This window comes from Mobula hypostoma, chromosome 3 (genome assembly GCF_963921235.1).
Source record: "Mobula hypostoma chromosome 3, sMobHyp1.1, whole genome shotgun sequence".
Lineage (NCBI taxonomy): Eukaryota > Metazoa > Chordata > Chondrichthyes > Myliobatiformes > Myliobatidae > Mobula > Mobula hypostoma.
The window spans coordinates 15,755,548-15,779,880 of NC_086099.1; the positions used below are offsets into that span (position 1 = coordinate 15,755,548).

The following is a 24,333-nucleotide window of genomic DNA, read 5'->3' on the forward strand; positions in this document are numbered from 1 at the left end:
CACACCTCTAGTATCAGTCTCTGCCATTCCTTTGGATTCATCAGCTGCATGGAGAAGGGGAGCCTATTGCATTGGCAACAGCTTACTCTCCATATTATGCTGCCCTGGTTTGCGTACTAATTTGTGTATCACGTATACAGCTAGTATGCAACAACCATGAGTGACTCTGACCAATAGAGGGTCTCATAGAGTCATAAAATACAACAGTATGGAAGAAGACCCTATGGACTAACTTGATCATGCTGGCCAAGGTGCTAATCTAAGCTAGTCCTATTTGTCCATGTTTGGCCCATCCTCCTCTGAACCTTTCCTCTCATGTACTTACTCAAATGTCTTTTAAAGGTGAGGAAGGGTGATTGGTGGTACCATGGTCCTGGAGGTGACAGAAATAATGACCAATATCAAGTAAGAATAGCTCTGGATGACTGGAATGGTTCCAGAGGACTGGAAATTTACAAATGTCACTCCACTCTTTAAGAAGAGCGAGTGGCAGAAGTAGGGATATTATAGACCAGTTAGCCCGATTTCAGTGGATGGGAAAATATTAAAGCTCATCGTTAAGGATGAGGTTTTAGAGCACTTGGAGGCACATGATACAATAGGCCAAAGTCTGATATCCTTGAGAGGAAATCTGGCCTGACAAATCAGTTGGAATTCTGTGAGGAAATAACCCCGCAGGATGGACAAAGGAGAGTCAGTTGATGTTGCTTACTTGGATTTTCGGAAGGCCTTTGACAAGGTGCCGCACATGATGCTGCTTCACAAGATAAGAGCCGAGCCGATGGTATTACAGGTAAGATACTAGCATGGATAGAAGACTGGCTGACTGGCAGGAGGCAAATAGTGTGGTGTGCTGCATGTCCTGATATGTAGAGAGGTGAAGTTAATGTAGAGGGAGATTAAAGACAAATGGACAAAAATTGTTTATCTGCATACCATAACAGAATCAGCATTCCATCTATTTTTTTTTACAGCTGTGTGGACCAACCTTTACTCTGAGCAAGAAATTTTTTCATGGCCTGAAAACTGAGCAGCACTCTAAATGTTTGTTTTTGTAATATGCATACTATGAATATTGACTAGACATTGCCGGCGTTCAGCGGGCCAGTGGTTTATTAACAATAAGCTACTGACTTCCATTCTGTGTTTATTGTTACAATTTATAACAGTGTTCTAATGTAACATTACAATGTAAACACGATGAAACTCTAAAATGTTTCAAAGTAAAGGTTGTGGTATGTTTAGTATTTAGAAAATATATGGATTCTATTCATAATTAATTTCAGGTTTTCACAATTACATTAGCTTAATTTCAAAATTATATTAACATTAATATTATAAAAAAGAAAATTCCAGCTGCACAGCCACAAACTGAAATACACAGAGATCATATTTCTGTTTGATATCCAACAACAATAGAACCTTTGAGTGACTCTTGCAATTTCCATTGTTAATTGTAACCAGGACAGTGCTCTGTATACTTGGTTAATTATAATTTATAAAATTTAGGAAAAATATTTAGACATTTATACAGAGTATACATATACTGTATCTCTATTAGGACTGTGCCAAGTTCAGAATTCCATGTGACTGGCAGTTGTGAAGAATTAAGTCATTTTCAGATAAAACAAAACCCCAGCTATAATTCCATAGAAAAATTCCACTCAGGAACAAAGGATGCCACAGACACAAACAGTTTATTGAGTTTTCTTGATGTCTGGGGTAGATTTATGTGTTTATAGTCTTCAGCAGATGTAACCTAGGCAAGTGAAATCTGGTAGGGAGGAATTATTGGAGTCTTGTTCTATTCACTTCATTGGAAGGAAGATCCAAGCACATAAGGCCAGGCTGAGCTACTATTTCGAATTTCTATCACATTCTGAGAGGTGAGATTTAATGACGGTGTAGCAAGAAGGAAAATATAGAATACTCTTTCTACATAATGAAGGAAATACAGCCAGAACACAGACAACAACTAGGAGAATATCTGCAGATGCTGGAAATCCGAGCAACACACACAAAATACTGGAGAAACTCAGCAGGCCAGGCAGCACCTATGGAAAAGAGTACAGTTGACATTTCGGGCCAAGACCCTTTGGCAAGATTGGAGAAAAAATGCTGACGAGTAGATTTAAAAGGTGGGTGGGGGAGGAGAGTGAGAAACACAAGGTGATAGGTGAAACTTGAAGAGGGAGGGATGAAGTAAAGAGCTGGGAAGTTGATTGGTGAAAGAGATATAGGGCAGGAGAAGGGGGAGTCTGATAGAGAAGGACAGAAGGTCATGGAAGAAAGAAAAGGGGAGAGGAGCACCAGAGGGAGGCGATGGGGGGGGGGGGGCAAGGAGATAAGGTGAGAGAGGTGAAAGAAGATGGGGAATGGTGAAGGGGGGGGGGCATTACCGGAAGTTCAAGAAATCGATGTTCATGCCATCAAGTTGGAGGCTACCCAGAAGGTGTTGTTCCTGCAACCTAAGTGTGGCCTCATCACAACAGTAGAGGAGGCCATGGATTAACTTGTGGGAATGGGAAGTGGAATTAAAATGGGTGGCCACTGGGAGATCCCGCTTTTTCTGGTGGAGCGTAGGTGCTCGGCGAAGCAGTCTGCCAATCTACGTCGGGTCTTACCAATATACAGAAGGCCACACTGGGAGCACCAGACACAGCATATAACCCCAGCAGACTGAGTTATCACCCTATCTCCTTGCCTGCCCATTGCCTCTCTCTGGTGCTTCTACCACCTTTTCTTTCTTCCATGGCCTTCTGTTCTCTTCTATCAGACTCCCCCTTCTCCTGCCCTGTTTCTCTTTCACCGATCAACTTCCCAGCTCTTTACTGCATCCCTCCCCCTTCAGGTTTCACCTATCACCTTGTGTTTCTCTTTCTCTCCCACCTCCCGTCCCACCTTTTTAAATCTACTCCTCAGCTTTTTCTCTTCAGTCCTGATGAAGGGTCCCGGCCCAGAATATCAGCTGTACTCTTTTCCATAGATGCTGCCTGGCCTGCTGAGTTCCTCCAGCATTTTGTGTGTGATACAGACAACAATCGCTTTTGTTGAATTCTGGTTTACATGCAGACACAATGCATATACACACATTGTTCACACATTTAGGTACCTCCTGTACCTAATAAAGTAGCCACTGAGTTCATTTCAGTATGTTCATTGTCTTCTGCTGCTGTACCCCATCCTCTTCAAGGTTCAACGTGTTGTGCATTCAGAGATGCTGTTCTGCACACCACTGTTATAACACATGGTTATTTGTGTATTGTTACCTTCCTGTCAGCTTGAACCAGTCTGGTTATTCGCTTCTGACTTCTCTCATTAACAAGGCATTTCTCTCCCACAGAACTGCCACTCACTGGATGTACTTTGCTTTTTGCACCATTCTCTGCAAACTATGGAGACTGTTGTGCATGAAAATCCTAGAGTATCAGCAGTTTCTGAGATACTCAAACCACCCCACCTGGCACCAACAATCATTCCATGGTCAACGTCACTGAAATCACATTGCTTTCACATTCTAATGTTTGGTTTGAACAATAATTGAATCTCTGGACTATGTCTGCATGTTTTTATGCATTGAGTTGCTGCTGTGTAATTGGCTGATTAGATATTTGCATGAATAAGCAGGTGTACAGGTGTACTTAATAAAGTGGCCACTGAGTCTATCTTACTCTTTTCTGCACAATGAAAGAAAGACTGCCAGAATACAGAAAACAGCAAATACTTTTATTGAAATCTGTTTTATGTAGAGATGAAATGCATATATTTTAAAGTTGAGAAAATCTGCAGAAGCTGGAAATCCAAGCAACACACACAAAATGCTAGAGGAACTCAGCAGACCAGGTAGCATCTATGGAAAAAAGTGTGGAAAAATGGACTGTTTACTCTTTTCCATAGATGCTACTTGTTTTGTAAGTGTTGGTTATAACTTGATGCCCCTTCAGGTGGTGAAGCAATACCAGTAGATTACAGATACGTCCCACAGAAACTTGTGGCCTTGTTAAGTGTTATCGTAAACGTCTGGTGAAGTCTTCTGTGCTGTAATTACTTTGGGATCACTTGTTGTCATTGATAACACCACTGTCGTAGGCTAAATCAAAGGTGGTGATGAATCAGCATGTAGGAGGGAGTGGTGCCATAACAACAACCTCTTACTCAATGTCAGCAAGACTTCAGCAGGAGGATCAGAGATGGAGAGGGTCAGGTTAAATTCTTCAGTGTTATTATTTCGTGGACCTGTCCTAGGTCCAGCAGGTAAATACAATTATGAAGATAGCATGGCAGTGCGTCTGCTTCCTTAAAAGTTTGCAAAGATTCAGCATGGCATTTAAAACTTTGACGAACTTCTATATATGTGTAGTTGAAAGTATACTGATTGGCTGCATTGCAGCCTGGTATGGAAATGTTAATGCCCTCGAATGGAAAATTCTGCAAAAAATAGTGGATACTGCCCAATCCATCAAGGGAAAACCCTCACCACCATTGAGTGCATCCACATGAAATGCAATCGCAGGAAAGCAGCATCCGTTGTCAAGGACCCCCATTACACAGGACATGTTCTCTTCTCACTGCTGCCATCAGGAAGAAGGTACAGGAGCCTCAGGACCCACACCACCAGGTTTAGGAGAAGTTATTACCAGTCAACCATCAGGCTCTTGAGCCAAAAGGGATAACTTCTCTCAACCTCACTTGCCCCATCGCTGAAATGCTCCCACAACCTACGGACTCACTTTCAAGGATTCTCATGGTCTTGATATTTATTGTTTATTTCTTTATTATTATTATTACTTTCCGTTTGTATTTGCACCGCTAGTGCCTTTAGCACACTGATCAAGTGCCCAGTTTGTTATGCTTATTATTCTATGGATTTATTGAGAATGTCTGCAAGAAAATGAATCTCAGGGTTGTATATGGTGATACATACGTACTTTGATAATAAATTTACTTTGAACTTTGAGTCCTGATTGAAACCCGAAGGCTGATCAAAAGTCGAGAAGTGGTGAATTTCTGCAAGTCCGCTGGGGAATTCGAAGGCTCAATGTTTCGTTATTAGTTTTCTTTATCTTGTTTGCTACTGGTAAGTAGTCTCTGAGCTTGACCAGTGCCATCTTAAACTGGAAACTCCAAATGAGCTGATAATGGTACAGAGATGTTTGGGCCTAAAGTGCCAGTGACAGTCTTATGGAAGACACCGTGCTTTTAACTGGAAATGTCCTTGTGATGATTTGAATCATTCAATAGTTAGTCATAAAGCAGGAAACTCTTTGTTTTCCGTTATGGCAGCTCGAAATTTTTCAGTCCCTGGTAAAACAGATTAAATAGATTATGTGTGACAAACCCACAATTATTTGTTTTGAAGGCCTTATGATGCAAATTTCCATCTTGCAAGATACACGGTTGTAAACAGAGCAAGTTCGGAAATTGGAGGTCTAAAGGGACTTGTATAATTTCCTAAAGGTTAACTTGCAGGTTGAGTGGGTGGTAAGAAAGGCCAAAGCAATGATAGCATTAATTTTAAGAATACAAAAGCAAGGATGTAATGGTAGGCTTTATAAGGCATCTAAGAAAAGATGTGCTGGCATTGGAGAGGGTCAAAGGAGGTTCACAAAAATTATCCTGGAAATGAAAGGGTTAACATATGAGGAGTTTTTGATAGCTCTGGGCCTGTATTCACTGGGGTTCAGAAGAATGAGGAGGCATCTCATTGAAACCTACCAAATATCGAAAGACAGAGATAGAGTGGATATGGAGAGGAAGTTTTCTATAGTGGGGGAGTCTTGGACTAGAGGGCACAGCTTAAAATAGAGGGACATCTATTTAGAACAGAGATGAGGAGGAATTTATTTAACCAGAGTGTGGTGAATCTGTGGAATTCATTGCCACAGTAAGCTGTGGAGGCCGAGGCACTGGGTATATTTAAAGCGGAGGATGACAGGTTCTTCATCAGTAATGATGACAAAGGTTATCTGGAGAAGGGAGGCGGATGGGGTTGAGGGTGATAACAAACCAGCCATGATTAAATGGCGGAGCAGACTCAATGGGCTGAATGGCCAAATTCTTATGGACATGGGTATTTGGAAGTTGACAAGATGGAGGGAATGGTAATTGGGAAGGGGCGGATAAATATCTAGGCTTTCTTGTAGGATGACTGGGACAGTGAACGTTAGGATGGGGGTATGCAGGGATCAGGGAAGTGGGAGAGCGGGTAGTTGCGGTCCTCTGCTGCTGGGCCACGTGAGGTACGTTGTGTTCATGGATCAATGTTGTGGAGTGCCAAGGCTGCTCCTGCATTGGTGGTCGAATTGAAATGTTCAGAGAAGACTGCCATGAGAGCAGCCAGTTCCCATTGCAAGTGCATAAGCAACCAGAATCCCTTCAGTACATGATGAAGCAAGCTATACTTGCTTGAATTTCCTGGGTATTTCTGTTCTCTAGTACTTCAGATGCAAGATGAACCTAAAACTAGCTCTGTTATCCTGGTGTAAGCCCATGGTTTTATTAATCAAACACCTTTTAATAAAGCAACATACATCAAAGTTGCTGGTGAACGCAGCAGGCCAAGCAGCATCTATAGGAAGAGGCGCAGTCTCTTCCTACAGATGCTGCTTGGCCTGCTGCGTTCACCAGCAACTTTGATGTATGTTGCTTGAATTTCCAGCATCTGCAGAATTCCTGTTGTTTACCTTTTAATAAAATTCATTCTGTGGAATCCTCTGCCACAGGAAACAGTTGAGGCCAGCTCATTGGCTATATTTAAGGGGGAGTTAGATATGGCCCTGGTGGCTAAAGGGATCAGGGGGTATGGAGGGAAGGCCGGTACAGGGTTCTGAGTTGGATGATCAGCCATGATCATACTGAATGGCGATGCAGGCTCGAAGGGCCGAATGGCCTACTCTTGCACCTATTTTCTATGTTTCTATGTTTCTATAGAACATCAAGTAGTATACTATGCATTATGACCCATAACATTACAAGGTGATCAGAGGCATAGATCAAGTGGATAGTCAGAGACGTTTTCTCAGGGTGGAAAACTGAGGGAGTGCAAGGACTCCTACAAGAGGAAGCAGGAGTAAAAGCGCCAGCAGGATAGCATAAGGGACATGTGGCTGGGCATGAAGCAGATCACTGGCTTCAAGATTAAGGAAAGAAAGATCGAGGGCTGCCTGGATAGGGACAACGAATTGAACTTGTTTTTCAACAGGTTCAGCACCGGATCTCCTGCTGTTCTCTCCTCCGCTTGCCCAAATCACACACCCTCTCTGCCCCTGAAGCCTTCTCCCTCCATTCCTCCCTCCCCTCGGGTGAGTGCTTATGTTCCAAACCCCAACTTTTATTATCCTGCCTCCACAGGAATGACTACCCTCTCCCTCCTGACTGTGACTGCAGGTCAGGTTGAGACAGCTGGAGAGACTGCATCAAAGCAAGGCTGCTGACCCGGACGGTATTAGCCCCAGGGTACTGAAGGCCTGTGCGAGCCAGCTGTCTGGTATTTTGAAGCACCTTTAGAATCGATGTCTGAGTCAGGAAAAGATACTGATGCCATGGAAGACTTCCTGTTTGATCCCTGTCCTCAAGAAGGCAACTTCATCTGAACTTACTGACTGCAGACTGATTGCCTTCACATCCCTTGTGATGAAGGTGCTTCAGAGGCTGGTCCTGACTTACCCAGGATTGCAGGTGAGATCTTCATTGGACTCTCTACAGTTTGCCTACCAACCTCATGTGGGAGTGCATGATGCCGTCATCTACCTGTTGTAGAGAGCTCACACTCTCAACTGGATGATGCTGGTGGCATTGTGAGAATCACATGTTTTGATTTCTCTAGTGCCTTCGACACAATCCAGCCACTTCTGAGTGAGAAGCTGCGAAGGATGGGCATAGACAAATCCACTGTCTCCTGGATTATTGACTAGCTGACAGATAGAGCCCAGTTTGTACGGCTGGGTATTTCTCTGTCTGAATTGGTGGTGAGTGGCACTGGAGCTCCACAAGGGACTGTCCTGTTTCCGTGTTTGTTCACATTGTACCTTTCAGACTTTCAGTACAATTCTGAGTCTTGTCACTTGCAGAAGTTCTCTGATGACTCTGCGGTGGTTGGGTGTTATCAGAGATGGGCAGGAGTCAGAGTACAGAGGACTGGTGGACAAGTTTGTGGAGTGGAGTGGGAGGAATCACCCGCTCCTCGATGTGGCCACAGCCAGGGAAATGGTGATTGATTTTAGGAGGAAGCGGACTGTGATGAGTCCAGTATGCCCTCTGGGAGAAGAGGTTGCAGTGGTGGGGGAGTACAAATACTTAGGTATTCACCTTGACAACAGACTCGACTAGAAAACCAACACTAAGGCTGTTTACAAGAAGGGGACGAGCAGACTTTATTTTCTAAGAAAGATGAGACCCGTCGATGTATGCAGCAGGACATTGGAGACCCTTTATCAGTGTAAGGGGGTTTCGTCTTTTACTGCGTAGGCTAATTAAAATGGCTTCTTTGTTATAGAAACATAGAAACATAGAAAATAGGTGCAGGAATAGGCCATTCGGCCCTTCGAGCCTGCACCACCATTCAGTATGATCATGGCTGATCATCCAACTCAGAACCCTGCACCAGCCTTCCCTCCATACCCCCGATCCCTTTAGCCACAAGGGCCATATCTAACTCCCTCTTAAATATAGCCAATGAACTGGCCTCAACTGTTTCCTGTGGCAGAGAATTCCACAGATTCACCACTCTCTGTGTGAAGAAGTTTTTCCTAATCTCGGTCCTAAAAGGCTTCCCCTTTATCCTCAAACTGTGACCCCTCGTTCTGGACTCCCACAACATCGGGAACAATCTTCCTGCATCTAGGGTTATACTGGGGAATGCCTCTTATGTTAAATGCTGAGAAAGTCTCCAGCTAGACATTTGCTTGGGTTAATACAGATAGCAGGATGCTATTAACCAATTGGGATAGTTGTTATGATTTCGGTGTATCTGGGAGATTTGTATGCGCGGGGTTTTGGGGCAGAAGGCGGGAGAGCGAGACAGAGGATGGACCAGGTGCTGTGATGTCCGCTAACGGGGTCGGACCCCGAGGAGGGCGTTCAGCGAGGAGATGGAGACGGACTTGTGTGGAGCATTTGGTCGACCACCATTGTTGGTCCCAGGCGGCTGGTTGAGGTGGTCCAAGGGGTCGCCGGGTGAAAAAAGGTTCTTGAGCTCCATCTGTTTTGTGCACGAAGAGATTGAACTTTGGCGCCTTTTATTTTTCTTTTATATTTTATTCTCCATTAATTATATAGTTCCAGTAATATCTATAAACTGTAAATCCTTTAATCGTATCTGGTGTATTGTCTGTTATTTGGACAGGGTGGGGTACATCACACAGAATCCACGCAAACTAATCACCCAGTTTGGCGGGGCCAAGGGTTGTTTCCCTAACGACAGCGAGCCGAGCGACCCTGAGGGTGGCCGGGGGGGGGCTACATCAGTCTGTTGTAGCGAGTGCTGCTTCTTTGCAGCTTTATGTTGGGGAGCAACATCAGTGCTGGTGATGCAAAAAGACTAAATAAACTCATCAAAAAGGCTGAGTCTATTCTTGGCTACAACCTGGACTCTTTTGAGTTTGTGGTGGAGAGGAGGTCACTAAGCAAACTGTTGTCCATTATGGACAATCTAGCACATCCTCTCCATGACCTACTGAATAAGCAGCTGAGCACCCTTTCGAACAGACACATTCAGCTCTGCTGTCACAAGGATTATTACAGAAAATCTTGCCTACCAAATGCAATAAGCATGTACAATAGTTCATCTCTGTGCAACAGGAGAACGCACATCATAGTACAATAGTCTGTTTTTTCTAACTTCATATTGGTATTTTATTACTGTGTATATTATTATTCTGTACTTATTATTAGTTAAGCCTGCACACTGCTAAGTGTGTTTTTAAGTGTTGCTGCTGTAATGAAAGAATTTTCCACTCAGGATCAATAATTTATTATTATTATTATTATTAAATGGCTAATACCAGAGGGCACAATTTTAATGTAAACACGAGGCAGTTTGCAGATGCAGGAAATCCAAGCAACACACACAAAATGCTGGTGGTCAGGCATCATCAATGGAAATGAATAGATAGTCGATGTTTCGAGCTGAGACCCTTTTTCAGGACTTGTAAGGAAGGGGGAAGGTGCCAGAATAAAAAGGTGGGAAAGGTGAGGTAGGCTGGCTGGAAGGTGATAGGTGAAGCCAGGTTGGTAGGAAAGGTAAAAGGCTGGAGAAGAAGGAATCTGCTAGGAATTTAAGATGATTGGAGGGATGTAGAAGGTGGATGTCTTTTACACGGAGAGCGATGAGTGCGTGGAACTTGGTAGAGGCAGCAATATTAGAGACACTTAAGAAATTCTTAGATATGCACATGGTGATAGAAAAATGGAGAACGATGTGAGAGGGAAATGTTAAGTTGACCTTAGATCAGGTTAAAAGGTAAGTATAACATCATGGGCCAAAGGCCCTGTATTATACTGTCATTTTCCAAGTTCTAAGTGGCCGCATCATGTCTGGTATGGCAGGAAAAGGTACTGCACAGGATCGAGGTAAGCTGCAGAGAGTTGTAAAATTAGTCAGCTCCATCATGGCCACTAGCCTCTGTTGAATACAGGACATATTCAAGGAGCATCCATCATTAAGAGCCCTCATCAACCAGTATAACTTAAGGCCCTCCATTGGTTGGGGTTGACCATGGATGTTGCATCTTTGCTGTCTATGTTGATACACAAACCATTACCATATGATATGGAGAGCAAGCTGGTTTCCATGCAATAGGGTCCCTTTCTCCATGCAGCAGATGAATCTAAAGGAACAGCAGATACTAATACAGTTTGGTACCAATGGCATCACAGAAGTTACCATTCAGTGTTGAACTCAACGTAGGGCTGCCTTAGGACTCCAGGTATGGATTTTTCCTCAACCAGTCAGAATGCTCTCAATGGTACATCTACAGAAATTTGCCAGAACCTTACCTGTTCTTCTCTAAAGTCCACAATCTCATGGCCAATCAGGTTTTATCAAACGATGCTTTGTTAATTGAAATGGATTATTTTACAGTATTAACCTCATCCTGAGTTAAGTTTCCAGCTATTTATGGAATTTCCGTTAAGTTACAGTGTAATGAGCTCTTCGGGCCTGTGTGAGGCGCCAGAGAGCGTTGAGCGCCGAGGTTTTTAGAGCATCAGAAATGGTTAATTGTTATTTAGTAAGAGTTGTTAATCGTTTAGAGTTCCTTGTGGTTTTTTTTTATCAGCAACTTGCTCTTTGTAATGTGGTCTCCTGGTGCTTTCTAATTAAGATCGTTAAATGTATTTTGATGAGATCAGAGATTCTGTATTAGATTATGAAGACATGCAGTCCTCTTTTATTGTCATTTAGTAATGCATGCATTAAGAAATGATACATTATTTCCTCCGGTGTGATATCACAAAACACAGGACAGACAAAGACTGAAAAAACTGACAAAACCACATAATTATAACATATAGTTACAACAGTGCAACAATACCATAACTTGATGAAGAAGTCCGTGAGCACAGTAAAGTTCGAAGTTTCTCAAATGTCCCACATCTCACGCAGACGGGAGAAGGAAGAAAAACTCTCCCTGCCATGCCGACCACAATCCGACTCTGAGTCATCCGAAAACTTCGAGCTCTGATCAGCTCTCCGACACCGAGTACTGAGCGCCATCTCTGTCCGAACGAGTCGACCTCCTTCTCGATCGCCAAAAGCAGGCAAGGCCGGGGAGTTTGAGGCCTACCCTCTGAAAGAATCCCGACCACACAGTAACAACAGCAGCAAATGGGCATTTCAGAAATTTCTCCAGATGTTCCTCTGTGCTTTCACGTCCATTCTCCATCAAATCAGAATTGTCCATGGCCCCTATTTAGCAGATATGATATCATTTTTCACTGGAAGGCTGCGGCACACGCAGGCGCGCCACTATCTTCTCCTCCCACCTTTAAGATTTGTAAGATTTAAGTGGATGCCTGATTAGCGCTAATCACAGGGTCCTTATTTTGAGAATGATTCATCTCATGGTGTCGTTCGATTGAGCCACCGATGTTCTTATGGAATTATTATGAATAGACTCTCACCGCTGTCTCTACATTGAAGTCTCTTTCCTCCACAATTGGGTTCTGATATTGCCAGCGTTGATCGTGACATGAAGTGCGGGGTGGCACTGATAAACTGCAAGTTAGTATTAGATTTCTTGTTTTAGTATGCTTGCCTTGATGCTGTAACGCATAATTGTAGAACCCAGCAGAAGAGATCATTTTCACTGTCATTTAAGAGTGGCAATTTCCTTGGAAAAGCAGGAAAGAATATTTTGATGTGGTTTTTCTTATACACTTTAAAAATTGTGCTGTTTGCAAGCTGATGGTTCAGTGGGCACAATCATCCCTTGCATCTTTCTGTGCTGTGGTAAGGTTCAGTTATGCTTATCAGGTTATGTTGAGTTGGCCTTAGTGGGTGCTGAGGTGGAGATACGTCTCTCCAAAGGAGGTGCAAGGTGCTCTTTCCCTCTGCTAGTCTGCAGGTTTCCCTGCTCAGCACCCCGCTCCACCCCTAGTCAGGGTCACATGAAGTCATTGGAGCAGGTGGTGGATACCACAGGCCCAAGTTGCACCCACTGATGCCAGGCAATCTCTGAAGAGTATTGGTAATGGCTAGGATCACATATCTTGTAAAGACCCTGCCCAAAAGAAGGCAAAGTCAAACAACTTCTGTAGAAAAAATTTGCTAAGAACAATTACAGTCAAGGACAATGTTCCCTCAAATTTATTATGACCAGTGTGCGCAAAAATCTTGTGCTGTGCAATTTTTTGCCCAGTGACAGCAACATGGGCACACTGAATTTTATATATAGAGGTATTAATTTTAACAGCTAGCAAAATACTATTAATAAGAACTTTGATCTCCTCTGGGTTTGACGGATTTCGCCCCTGTTCATCTGCACTCTCATAAAACACGTGTAGCAGGCCTGGAGTAGGTAATGAAGGATTTTCTCGCTGGAGCTTTTGCATATGTGCTTTTGCAGCTGGAGCATCCATATGTGATTTGTTTGCAAAATGACACTTTAAAAAGTCAAGTTTCTAAATATCACTCCACTTCTTCCTGCTTACAAATTCTCCAGCAACTTTTGCATCATGACAGTACGTGCAGGTAGCACCAGTTTCTGCATTGAACATAAATATTTCTCATAGCCGCACATTCCTGACCTCATGAGCTTGTGGCGTAGCAGTTTCTGCCTTAAATGAACTAACATTTCTTTCGTACTTCACACCCTTTGCTTCTTTGGAGTTTGACTTAGTGAATCAATAGTTTCCTCAATATAAACAGTTCTAAAATCTGCATGCAAATCATCGCAAGCTCCACGTTGTCAACACTGTCTGCATCAGAAACCGGAAAAGGAAATGTGATTGTGTACGATCATGAAATATATTGAACGTGCCAATGAGGTAGAGGGTGACAACCTTCTGTGCACAGTTTAAATTCCTTTGTGCGCTAGTAGCAAAAGATGTGTGCGTGCACACACTTGCACACCTTGGAGGGGACATTGGTCAAGGGTAAGACCACGATCGCCCATGTTAGAGTGACACAGCACATAATGATGATGATGACCTGGCCTTGGCCAAGGAGGTGGAGCAGAGGGAGATATGCCCACAGCTCCTCCATGGCAGAGGTGGAATAATTGGTCCTCATTCCTGCCACTCAATGAGGTGCAATGTCCTTGTTTCTAAGAAATGTGTATGCGCAGAACAGTAGCATAGCTGTTAGTGTAATGCTTTGCAGTGCCAGCGATCCAGGTTCAATTCCCACCACTGCACATATGTAAGGAGCTTGTACGTTTTCTCTGTGACCACATGGGTTTTCTGTGGGTGCTCCAACTTCCTCCCAGATTCCATAGATGTACAGGGTTAGTAAACTGAGGGTAGGCTACGTTGGTGACACCTGCGGGCTGCTCCCAGTAGAGCTTGGACTGTGGGGGTCGTTGATGTAAATGACACACTTCACTGTATGTTTTGATGTATTGATGTACGCGTGACAAATAAACTGATCGATCATTAAGTATCGTTCAGGCAAGAATACAATTGAGCTCAATAACAGTGCTTGTAAGGTCAAACATACTGCAGGAACTCACTGAGGAAAAACATCCTGGGATAAGTCAGTGCGTTCATCAATGAAAGAGAACACCAAAGGCAGGAAAATTAAAACTGTAGGGAACACACACCACAGTAGTTGAAGGGCAAAAGGACAACTCCAGCCTAATTATGATGCAGATAAGCTGAATGGTCACTTACCATTCTAAATTCCTGTGAGTTCCTTGGTGTGGTTCTGAAAGAGAAATGTATAATGGTGTCACCCTAGTTTATAAAACCCAGGGGGACAATTTTCAAGTTCATCTTAATTTTATTGCAACATTTTGGGAAGTAAGTTTTTCAGGGTTTAAGGGGAGAGGCGACTTCCCTGGAAAAAAAAAGGATTTCTGGTCTCCTGATTCAGCAGCCTACACGTCTCTGTTAGGTATTACCTTGGTTGCGGACGAACAAAAACTAAAACGTGCCCGAAATCCGTAAGACCCACACTTCATAGGATACTATAGCTTTTCCCTCAATAGACTAATAGAGCATGAATCTGTCATTTAACAAGATTATTCAGTGTACAACATAACAGGATCCTTGTTACGAATCAGAAGTCACCCAAAGGACCATGGATTGAATTAATTTTGTAAACCCCTCAAGGTTGAAGAAATAAAGACGTGTGTATATTTTATTGCCATTCCTATCTCTTTCAGGGTTGCCCATTTAATGAGGAGCTCTTGAGGTGAGGCCCTTGGGTTAATCATTCCTGTTGAGTAGGAAACGTGACTGTCCATTAGGCACAGCACTCTCGCAAAAACAGAAACATGGCAATGACCAGATGCTGATTTTGCATTTAGAACACAGAACAGTACAGGCCCTTCGGCCCACAATGTTGTGTCTACCTGCTCTAAATCTGCTCTAAAATCAATCTCACCCTTACCTCCTACAGAACCCTCCATCGTTTTATCATCCATGTGCCCATCTAAGAGTTTCTTAAATATCCCTAATGTATCTGTCTCCACCACCTCCCCAGCAGTGTGTTTCACACACCCACCACTCTCTGTGTAAAAAATTACCACTGATATTCCTCTTATACTTTCCTCTATCCACCTTAAATGAATAACCCCTCATTTAGCCATTTCCATCCTGGGATAAAGTCTCTGGTTGTCCACTTGATCTATGCTCTTATCATTTTATTCACCTCTGTCAAGTCACCTCTCATCCGCCTTTGCTCCAAAGAGAAAAGCGTGAGCTCACTCAAACTATCCTCATGAGACATGCTCTCTAATCCAGACAGCATCCTGGTAAATTTCCTCTGCACCCTCTCTAAAGCTTTCACATCCTTCCTATAATGAGGTGTCAAAACACAGTTGATCAGACCTGCCACCTGCACTCACCAATGTGTTTTTTTCATTGATGCACATATCTCCTGCAGGTCCATGGCCTCAAAGAACCTGGAGATCTGGGTTTCTCTGAGGCTAGAACAACCTTGATGACCTCTGACTGAAATCACAAGACATTTTAACTGTTTTTCACTATGTCGGATAATCAAAGACATTTACAGATCATTCAACAGGTTTAAACAATTTAAAATGTTTAAAACCAGTAAACAACAAGCAACCAGAAACTAATGAATGATCTGATTGTGAGAGGGCCTAGGACTGGAGGACATAGCCTCAGAATAGAGGGACGTCCGTTTGGTGCGGAGATGAGGAGGAATTTCTTTAGCCAGAGGGTGGGTAATCAGTGGAATTCATTGCTGCAGATAGTCATTGGCCATACGTATTTAAAAAGGTGTTTGATAGGTAAGGGTGTCAAAGGTTATGAGGATAAGACAGGGAAATGGGCAATTTTAAGGTGATTGGAGGAGGGGATATCGGAGGTATTTTTTTAACACAGAGAATGATAGGTACAATACATGGATAATATTGCCAAGGATAGTGGTAGAGGCAAATACCTTAGGGACAATTAAGAAACTGTTAGATGAGCACATGGATTAAAGAAAAATGACAAACTATCTGGGAGGGAAGCATTAGTTCAATCTTGGAGCAGTTTAAAAGGTCGACACAACATCATGAGCTGAAGAGCCTGTACTCTGCTGTGCTGTTCCAAATTGTACATTCTAATGCATTTGAGAGGGAAAGTAAATCGGCCATGATAGAATGTCAGAACAGACTTGATGGGCTGAATGGCCTAATTCTGCTTTTATGGTCTTATTATACAGTGTAATGACAAAGTGGAAAAAATAAAGAAACTCCTCACTTACCTTTTAAAGTGGCCAATCCGATTCAAATGGATCGGTTCAGCTGCTTACACCAGTAAACCATGATGCTATGAGGTCAGATGCAAGTTATAACCGACCTCTCAGCTCAGAACAATTGTGTTTCACTGATGGACACAGTTGTGAGTCCAGTGTCACAGCCAATTGACCACCGGTTATTTCTGACATCTCCCATTCAATGTGTGGGTTTGGATGGCAGAGGCAAGTCGACGAGTGTGTGCTACCCCCGGCCAAGAATTCTCAACAGAAAACTTAACTAAAGATCTTAGCCTCCAACCCAATAATGCTGAGTTTTCAGCACTTCTTCAGTACCACATGAGACTGTCAGCCAAGATATTTGTGCTCAGATCTCTAGGGTGGTGCTTTACCTTTATACTTTCAGCTCAAAGTGCCACCAACTGTATCTCAGCTGAAATCTTAATGTAAAATAAACTGGTGAGTAATTAGACCATGACAACATCAGCAAAGAGTGAAAATTTACCTCAAAAGTTCTTCGCTATTGCTTTTGGCAAAGGTTTTCTGAGAAATAACATTCACATGGGCAAGAATATTACAACAACCCATTCAATTGCATTTCAATCCTATGTGAAAAGGAATCACTCACTCGCACGGCCTTTGCTGCCTCTGGCTCAGACTTTGTACTCAGCTGCCTGCGGGCTGCAGACCCCATTGCCCCTAGATCCAGTTCTGGCTCAGACCTTCCTCACTACTGCTGGTTCTTATTGGTCATCTTCTTCCACAACCACTGGTCCCTAAGACACTCCTCATCTTCACTTCATTCCTCTGACCTCCTGCTTTCCTCCCAACCCACCAGGAAGGTCTTAACGGTCTCCGCTTCCTTATGGACCAAAGACCCAAACAGTTCTTCTTCGCCACTTTACTCCTCCATCCAGTGGAACTGAATCTTATTTCTCTTTCAGCTGCTCCCACTTTCTCCAAACTAAAGGTGTGGCCATGGGCAGTCACATAGACCCCAGCTATGCCTGTTTTTCTGTCCGTTACATGGATCAGTCCCATGTTCCAAGGCTACACTGGTAATGGTCCACGGATTTTTCTCTGCTACTTCAATGACTGTATTGGTGCTGCTTCCCGCACCTTTACTGAGCTCATCAACTTCATCAACTTTGTCTCCAACTTCCACCCTACCCTCAAATTTACTTGGTCCACCTCTGACACCTCTCTCCCATTTCTAGATTTCTCTGTCTCCATCTCTGAAGAAAAACTCCCTACTGCTATCTTTTGTAAACCTACTGACCCATATCTGTCTTGACTATACCCCTTCCCACCCCACCACTTGTAAAAATGCTTTTTGCTTCTCCCCGTTCTTCTGTCTCCTCCGAATCTGTTCTCAGGATGAGGCTTTCCATTCTAGCAGATGTCCTCTTTTTTTCAAAGGATGGGGTTTCCCATCTACCATCGTTGATGCTGCCTTCACCCACATTTCCTCCATTTCCCACACATCTGTTCTCACCTATTCACCTGCCCTCATACCAGGGACAGATTTCCCTACCTTACCTTACCTACTCCTCCATATCTGGCACTTCATTCTCTTCAGCTTCTACCAAATCCAATGGGATCCAACAACTAAGCACATCTTTACCAATTCCCCCCCCCCGCCTCACTTTTCACAGGGATCACTCTCTATATGACTCCCTTGTCCATTCCTCCTTTCCCAATGATCTCCCACCTGCCACTTATTTCTGACCACCATTCAGAACCCCAACTACCATTCAGGTCCCCAAACAGTCCTTCCAGGTGAGGCGACACGTCACCTGGAGTCTGTTGGGTTGCTCTGTTGTATCCGGATTTCCAGGTGTGAGCTTCTCTACATTGGTGAGACCTGACACAGATTGAGGGACTTTGTTGAGCACCCTTATCTGTCTGTTGCAAGAAGCAGGATCTCCTGGTGGTCATGCATTTTAATTCGACTTCCCATTCGCGTTCTGGCATTTCGGTCCATGGCCTCATCTACTGTGATGAAGCCAAACTCAGGCTGATGGAGCAACACTTTATATTCTTTCTGGGTAGCCTCCAACCTGATGATATAAATATCAGTTTCTCTAACTTCCAGTAACTTCTCCTTCTCTCTTCCATTCCCCAATTCTAGTTACCCTCTCAGCTCTTCTCTTCTCCTTACTCTGCTCCCTTTCTTTGTTCTCTTTCTGCCATGGTCTACTGTCTTCTCCTTTTAAATTCTAACCTCCATTCTAATTTGAATTTAAGAGCAGGGAGGTTATGCAGCAACTGTACAAGGTTCTGGTGAGGCCTCACCTGGAGTACTGCATGCATTTCTAGTCTCCTTACTTGAGGAAGGATATACTGTCTTTGGAGGCAGTACAGAGGAGGTCCAGCAGGTTGATTCCAGAGATGAGGGAGTTAGACTATAAGGAGAGATCACCTAGGACTGTACTCACTGGAATTCAGAAGAATGAGAGGAGATCTTATAGAAACATACAAAATTATGAAAGGGATAGATAAGATAGAGGCAGGAAAGTAGGTGAGACTAGAAGTAGGGGCATCACCTCAAGATTTGGGGGAGTAGATGTGGGACAGAGATGAGGAGCAACTGCTTTTCCCAGACGGTGGTAAATCTGTGGAATTCTCTGCCTACTGAAGCAGTGGAGGCTACCTGAGTAAATGTATTTAAGACAAAGTTGGATAGATTTTTGCATAGTAGGAGAATTAAGCGTTTTGGGGAAAAGGCAGGTAGGTGGAGATGAGTCCGTGGTCAGATCAGCCATGATCTTATTGAATGGTGGAGCAGGCTCGATGGGCCAGATGGCCTACTCTTGCTCCTATTTTTTATGTTCTTATGTATTCCCTCTTCTTCTGCCCTTTCCCTCTTCCACCTATCTCCTTCATCCCCCACCCCACCCCCCCACCTTCTCTCACCTATCACAAGCCAGCTTGAATTCCTTCCCCACCTTCCCCTCCCCTACCACCTTCTTATTGTGGCTTCTTCCTCTTTCCTTTCCAATATTGATGAAGGGTCTCGCTCAAAATGTCAACCATGTATTTCCTTCCATAGGTGCTGCCTGACTTGCCGAGTTCCTCCAGCACTTCGTGTGCGTTGCACAAGATTTCCAGCTTCTGCAGAATCTCTTGTGTCCACTGACTTACATGCTCCCTTTCTCACAAAAAAGTTATTCCAGTCACAAGGAAATCTTAAAATGACATTTTTTAAATAACTTATGTTACAAATGATGGTATAAACATCTGTGAACCTTCTGAAGCTGTGTTACCTTTTCCGAAGTTGAGTTATGAACAGTTTCTGGCAATAGCAGTTTTCCTTACGGGACATGGGAAAAAGCATTAGAATGGTCATGAACCTTTCAGCTTATCTGAATTTAATTCATAAAGTGGAGTTGCCCATCATTTTGATGCTTTTCATTTGAACATTAGACAGAAATAGAAGAGAAACAGAGTACGTTCAGCCTTTGTACATGTCAGTTTACAGCTTACCACTTTCAATTTTGTTGCATGTTTTTCCATCCTCTTTGAGATAGAAACCTTCCTTGCACAGGCATTGGTAACTCCCTGGAGTGTTGAGGCAGATATGAGAACATACCGTTCCATTGCTTTTGGTGCATTCATCAATATCTGTCAAATAGACATTTAAAATACTGAATGAGTGAATGGTCAAATATTATTATTTTTTAATTCCGATTCAGATTTATTTATCACGTACATCAAAACATACAGTGAAATGTGTCATTTAAGTTAACAACCAACACACCCGAAGGACGTGTTGGCTGGGGGACAGCCCGCTAGTGCCACCACACATGCTGGTGCCAACATCGCCTGCTCAGAATGCTCGGCAGGAGTTTTATTAACTATTCAAACATTGTCCATTATCAATTTAAACAGATTACATGGAAAGAAATGGTTGTTGCCTTCAAATTAAGTAGTCAATAGGACCATCTCCCAAGTTCCCTTTTATTTATTGTTGACTAGTTAAAATTGCTGAATGCATAACCAGTGCCAGCCTACCCACCATCAAGCACTTACTGCAGCTACAGAAAGGTGCCAGGAAAAGGCCAGCAATATCATGAAGGGCCCTACTGGCCCTGCTCATGAACTGTTCATCACACTCCCATTGGGGAGGAGGCTGGTCAACACCTCCACCCGTTAACCTATCAAGGGTTTATGTGGCAACTTTATAAACCTCTGGGTAGGCCTCATCTGGAGTATTGCATACGGTCCTGGTCGCCCCACTATAGGAAGGATGTTGGGGCTTGGGAGAGGGTGCAGAAGAGGTTTTCCAGGGTGCTGCCTGGTTTAGCGGGCACGTGTCATGAACTTGGGTTGTTTTCTCTGGAGCACCGGAGGCTGAGGGGAGATCTGATAGGCGTTTATAAAATTATGAGAAGCATAGACGGAGTAGACAGGGAATATCTATTTTCCAGTGTTGAAATGTCTAACACCAGCGGGCATGCATTGGAAGTGAGAGGGGGTAGGTTCAAGGGAGATGAAAGGGGTAAGTTTTATACTCAAAGAGTGGTGGATGCCTGGAATGTGCTCCCTGGAATGGTGACATTCGAGGCTTTTAGGATATGTTTCGATAGGCATATGGATGTAAAGATGATTGAGTGATATGGACATGGAATAGGTAGCTGAGATGGGTGTTTGGGTGTTTTTGATTTGCTTTTAAGCTGATTGGCACAACATTGTGGGCCAAATAGCCGGTTCCTGAGCCGCACTGTTCCATGTTCTATGTAACCCGCCCCTCCACACTCCACCACCCCTACTACTTTATCAGATCTTGTTAAAGTCACCTTATGTACAGACACTCCTGTGCCCAGCGTCACTTTATGCACGTAGTATCAGTCTATGCACATAAGCTAATCTTATGTATTCATATTTATTATGTTTTTATTGTGTTCTTTATGTTTATTGTGGTTTTCTTACGCAGCATTGAATCTAAAGTAACAATAATTTACATAGAACATAGAATAGTACAGCACAGTACAGGCCCTTCAGCCCACAATGTTGTGCCGACCCTTAAACCCTGCCTCCCATATAACCCCCCACCTTAAATTCCTCCATATACCTGTCTAGTAGTCTCTTACATTTCACTCGAGTATTCATTCTCTGTTACACTTGTGCATTGAAGAATGATAATAAATGAGCTTGAATCTTGAAGCACACACTGCTACAGACTTAGTAATACATAATTGTTGATTAGTACTTGAGCTGAATATCTTATGGTCTTACTCAGGGTGTGAAATATTATGGGGAAACGGCAGGAGAATGGGGTTGAGAGGGAAATGTTGAAATGGCAGGGCAGAATCGATGGGCCAGATGGTCTAATTCTGCTCCTATGTCTTACGATCCAATTAATTATAAGATCTTTTGGCATTTGGGTTTTTCTTTTTAAGATATATTCCTCCTCAGACTCCTTCCTGCCTTATAGAGAGAGCAACCAGACAACCTGTACTCTTTGTATCATTACCATGAATAGTAATATCATTGTAAATGAGAGCTTTCAAGCTTCCATTACAACTTGACATGTCGATATAGCCATAGCTTAGTCATGAGAAACAGAATGTTCCCAGGTCTGAGACCCAGTCTTCTATGAGTAATGGTTCTCAGTGGAATGGCATAAGGAAAGCTATAATTAATCTCAATATTTTTACATTAAGGAGAGAAAGTCTGGCACAAATCTTGCCTTGCATTGCAGTCATGTGGCACTCAGTGAATTATTCATCCCAACACAGAACCATTTTATCAGATGCTGCTCCATGCTAATGTGCCGAGACATGGGCTGCTTAAACTTGGATGTGGAGAGGATGTTTCCTACGACGGGGGAGTCTAAGACCAGAGGGCACAGCCTCAGAATAGAGGGGCATCCATTTAGAACAAAGATGAGGAGGAATTTCTTTAACCAGAGATTGGTGAATTTGAGGAATTCGTTGTCTCAGGCAGCTGTGGAGGCCAAGTCATCAGGTCTACCTATGGCGGAGGTTGATAGATTCTTGATTAGACAGGGCATGAAGGGATACAGGGAGAAGGCAGGGGATTGGGGCTGAGAGGGAAAATGGATCAGCCATGATGAAATGGTGGAGCAGGTTCAATGGGCCAAATGACTTAATTCTGCTCCTATATCTTATGGTCTTATATATGAGTACTATGAGTAGTTTTGGGCCCATTATCTAAGAAACTGGCATTGGACAGGGTCAGAGGAGTTTCATAAGAATGATCCCAGGGATGTAAGAGTTACCTTATGAGGTGCATTTGATGGCTCTGGAACTGTACTCAAAGGTGTTTAGAAGAATAAGTAGGAATCTCATTGAAGCCTATTAAATATTGAAAGACCTCAACAGAGTGGACATGGAGAGGATATTTCTTATAGAACTATAGGACATAGCATCAAAATAGGAGGATGTCCCTCTAGGATAGAGACGACAAGGAAATTCTTCAGCCAAAGGGATTTGTATCTGTGGAATTTATTACCACAGATGGTTGAGGGAACTTGTCATACAGTACGTATGTGGCTTCACCTTTTTGTTCTACTGTCTTTCTTTTCCTATTTCGTCTACAACTTTTTTGTCAGCTTTTAGAATATTTTTCACGTTGCCAACCTCAGTCTGGGCCCTCTCACTGATACTCCTTTCATGTACTGCAGCTCTCCATTCCACACCCCCCCCCCAAACTAATCCTCTGCAAATTGGGCACCACGGTAACGTAGCATAACGTAATTACAGCACCAGCGATCTGGGGTCAGTTCCGCTGCTGCCTGAAAGGAGCCCGTGACCACGTGGGTTTCCTCCTGATGCTCTGCTTTCCTCCACATTTCAAAGACATACAGGTTAGTAGGTTAATTGGTCCCATGGGGGTAACTGGGCAGCACAGGAATAGCCTGTCACTGTGTCGTACCAGTAAATAAAAAAGTGATTTCTCACATATTCATTTCTAACAATTTCTCATATATTAAGTTCTAATCCTTGACCCAAAATGTGTATTTAATATTTCAGTAGAATTTGACTAATATTGGAAATACATTATTTGAATCAGCATTCTTGTTCATTTAAATAATTCATTACGTTATATGTTAAAATGTGTGAATTGCAGACGTCATGACTCTACAACATAAGTGTGTGACTCATTTAAAGTAAAGAACAGAATTAGACTGGTATCTCTTTGCTCTGCTGTTTTCCTTTGAATTAGCTTAATGCTTTGAAGTTACAAAACACCGTCTCCATATCTCTCCCCATGATGCTGCCCGATCTGCTGAGTGCTTCCATCATTTTCTGGTTTGCTTCAACTAGCTAATGATCGCGCGTCTGATTTTAAATGGAGAAAAGAAACTGTTCAATAGAATCCATGGGCTAGATGTTGTTTCTGAATGCTGTAAAATGTTATGGAAAGTGTTTGTAAGAAGCAGTAATCATTGTGCATGTGTGGTTGTTACAGGCGTGAGCTTATTCGTTTTGAAGGTTGATACAGACCAAGACAATAAGGTTTCTCTCTATTCTTGTGCCTCATACGGTCGAAGTAGAATCCCAGGTAACATGTGCACAGCACTCTGCCAAAGTTATCAGTGCACTGCTGTTCACACGGAGCTCCTGAACAAACATCATAATCTGGAATGGAAGCAAAAAGATGAGAATAGTACCGAATAAACAAAAAGATGACAGAGAAGCTGGAAATGGGAAAGAGGGAGCACGGCTAGACCACCTGGCATCTTTAGCCTTTCTCATCATTCATCAAATTGATGGCTGACCTGCCCACTGCTCTTCTGCACAACTTTCACATTGGCCTTAATTCCCAGATGTCTCAAAACTGCATCGACCTCTTCTTTAAATATCTCCACAAACTTCTGGAGTAAAGAATTTCAGAGGTTCACCAGCCACCGTGAGAAGGCATTCTAGTGCACCCAGATTTAAATTCCTTTTCTCGCAACTACGTTCCTGCATTCAAGACTCTCCAGTGGAAAGGTTTCA

At 43.1% G+C, this 24,333-nt stretch overlaps 1 protein-coding gene across 2 annotated transcripts in view; it reads right to left on the bottom strand.

The window, feature by feature from the left end:
- The window catches only part of ccbe1 (collagen and calcium binding EGF domains 1), a 444,507-nt gene that overhangs the window by 36,600 nt on the left and 383,574 nt on the right, over nt 1–24,333 (bottom strand). The window contains exons 4-5 of one of the 2 annotated variants that reach the window (XM_063042052.1): nt 23,839–23,973; nt 19,856–19,990 (exon numbers count right to left, since the gene is read on the bottom strand). In XM_063042052.1, coding sequence (XP_062898122.1) covers nt 19,856–19,990; nt 23,839–23,973 — 270 coding nt within the window. Of the gene's footprint in view, nt 1–19,852; nt 19,991–23,838; nt 23,974–24,333 lie in introns of both variants that reach the window. The other variant, XM_063042051.1, reaches the window with a different exon arrangement.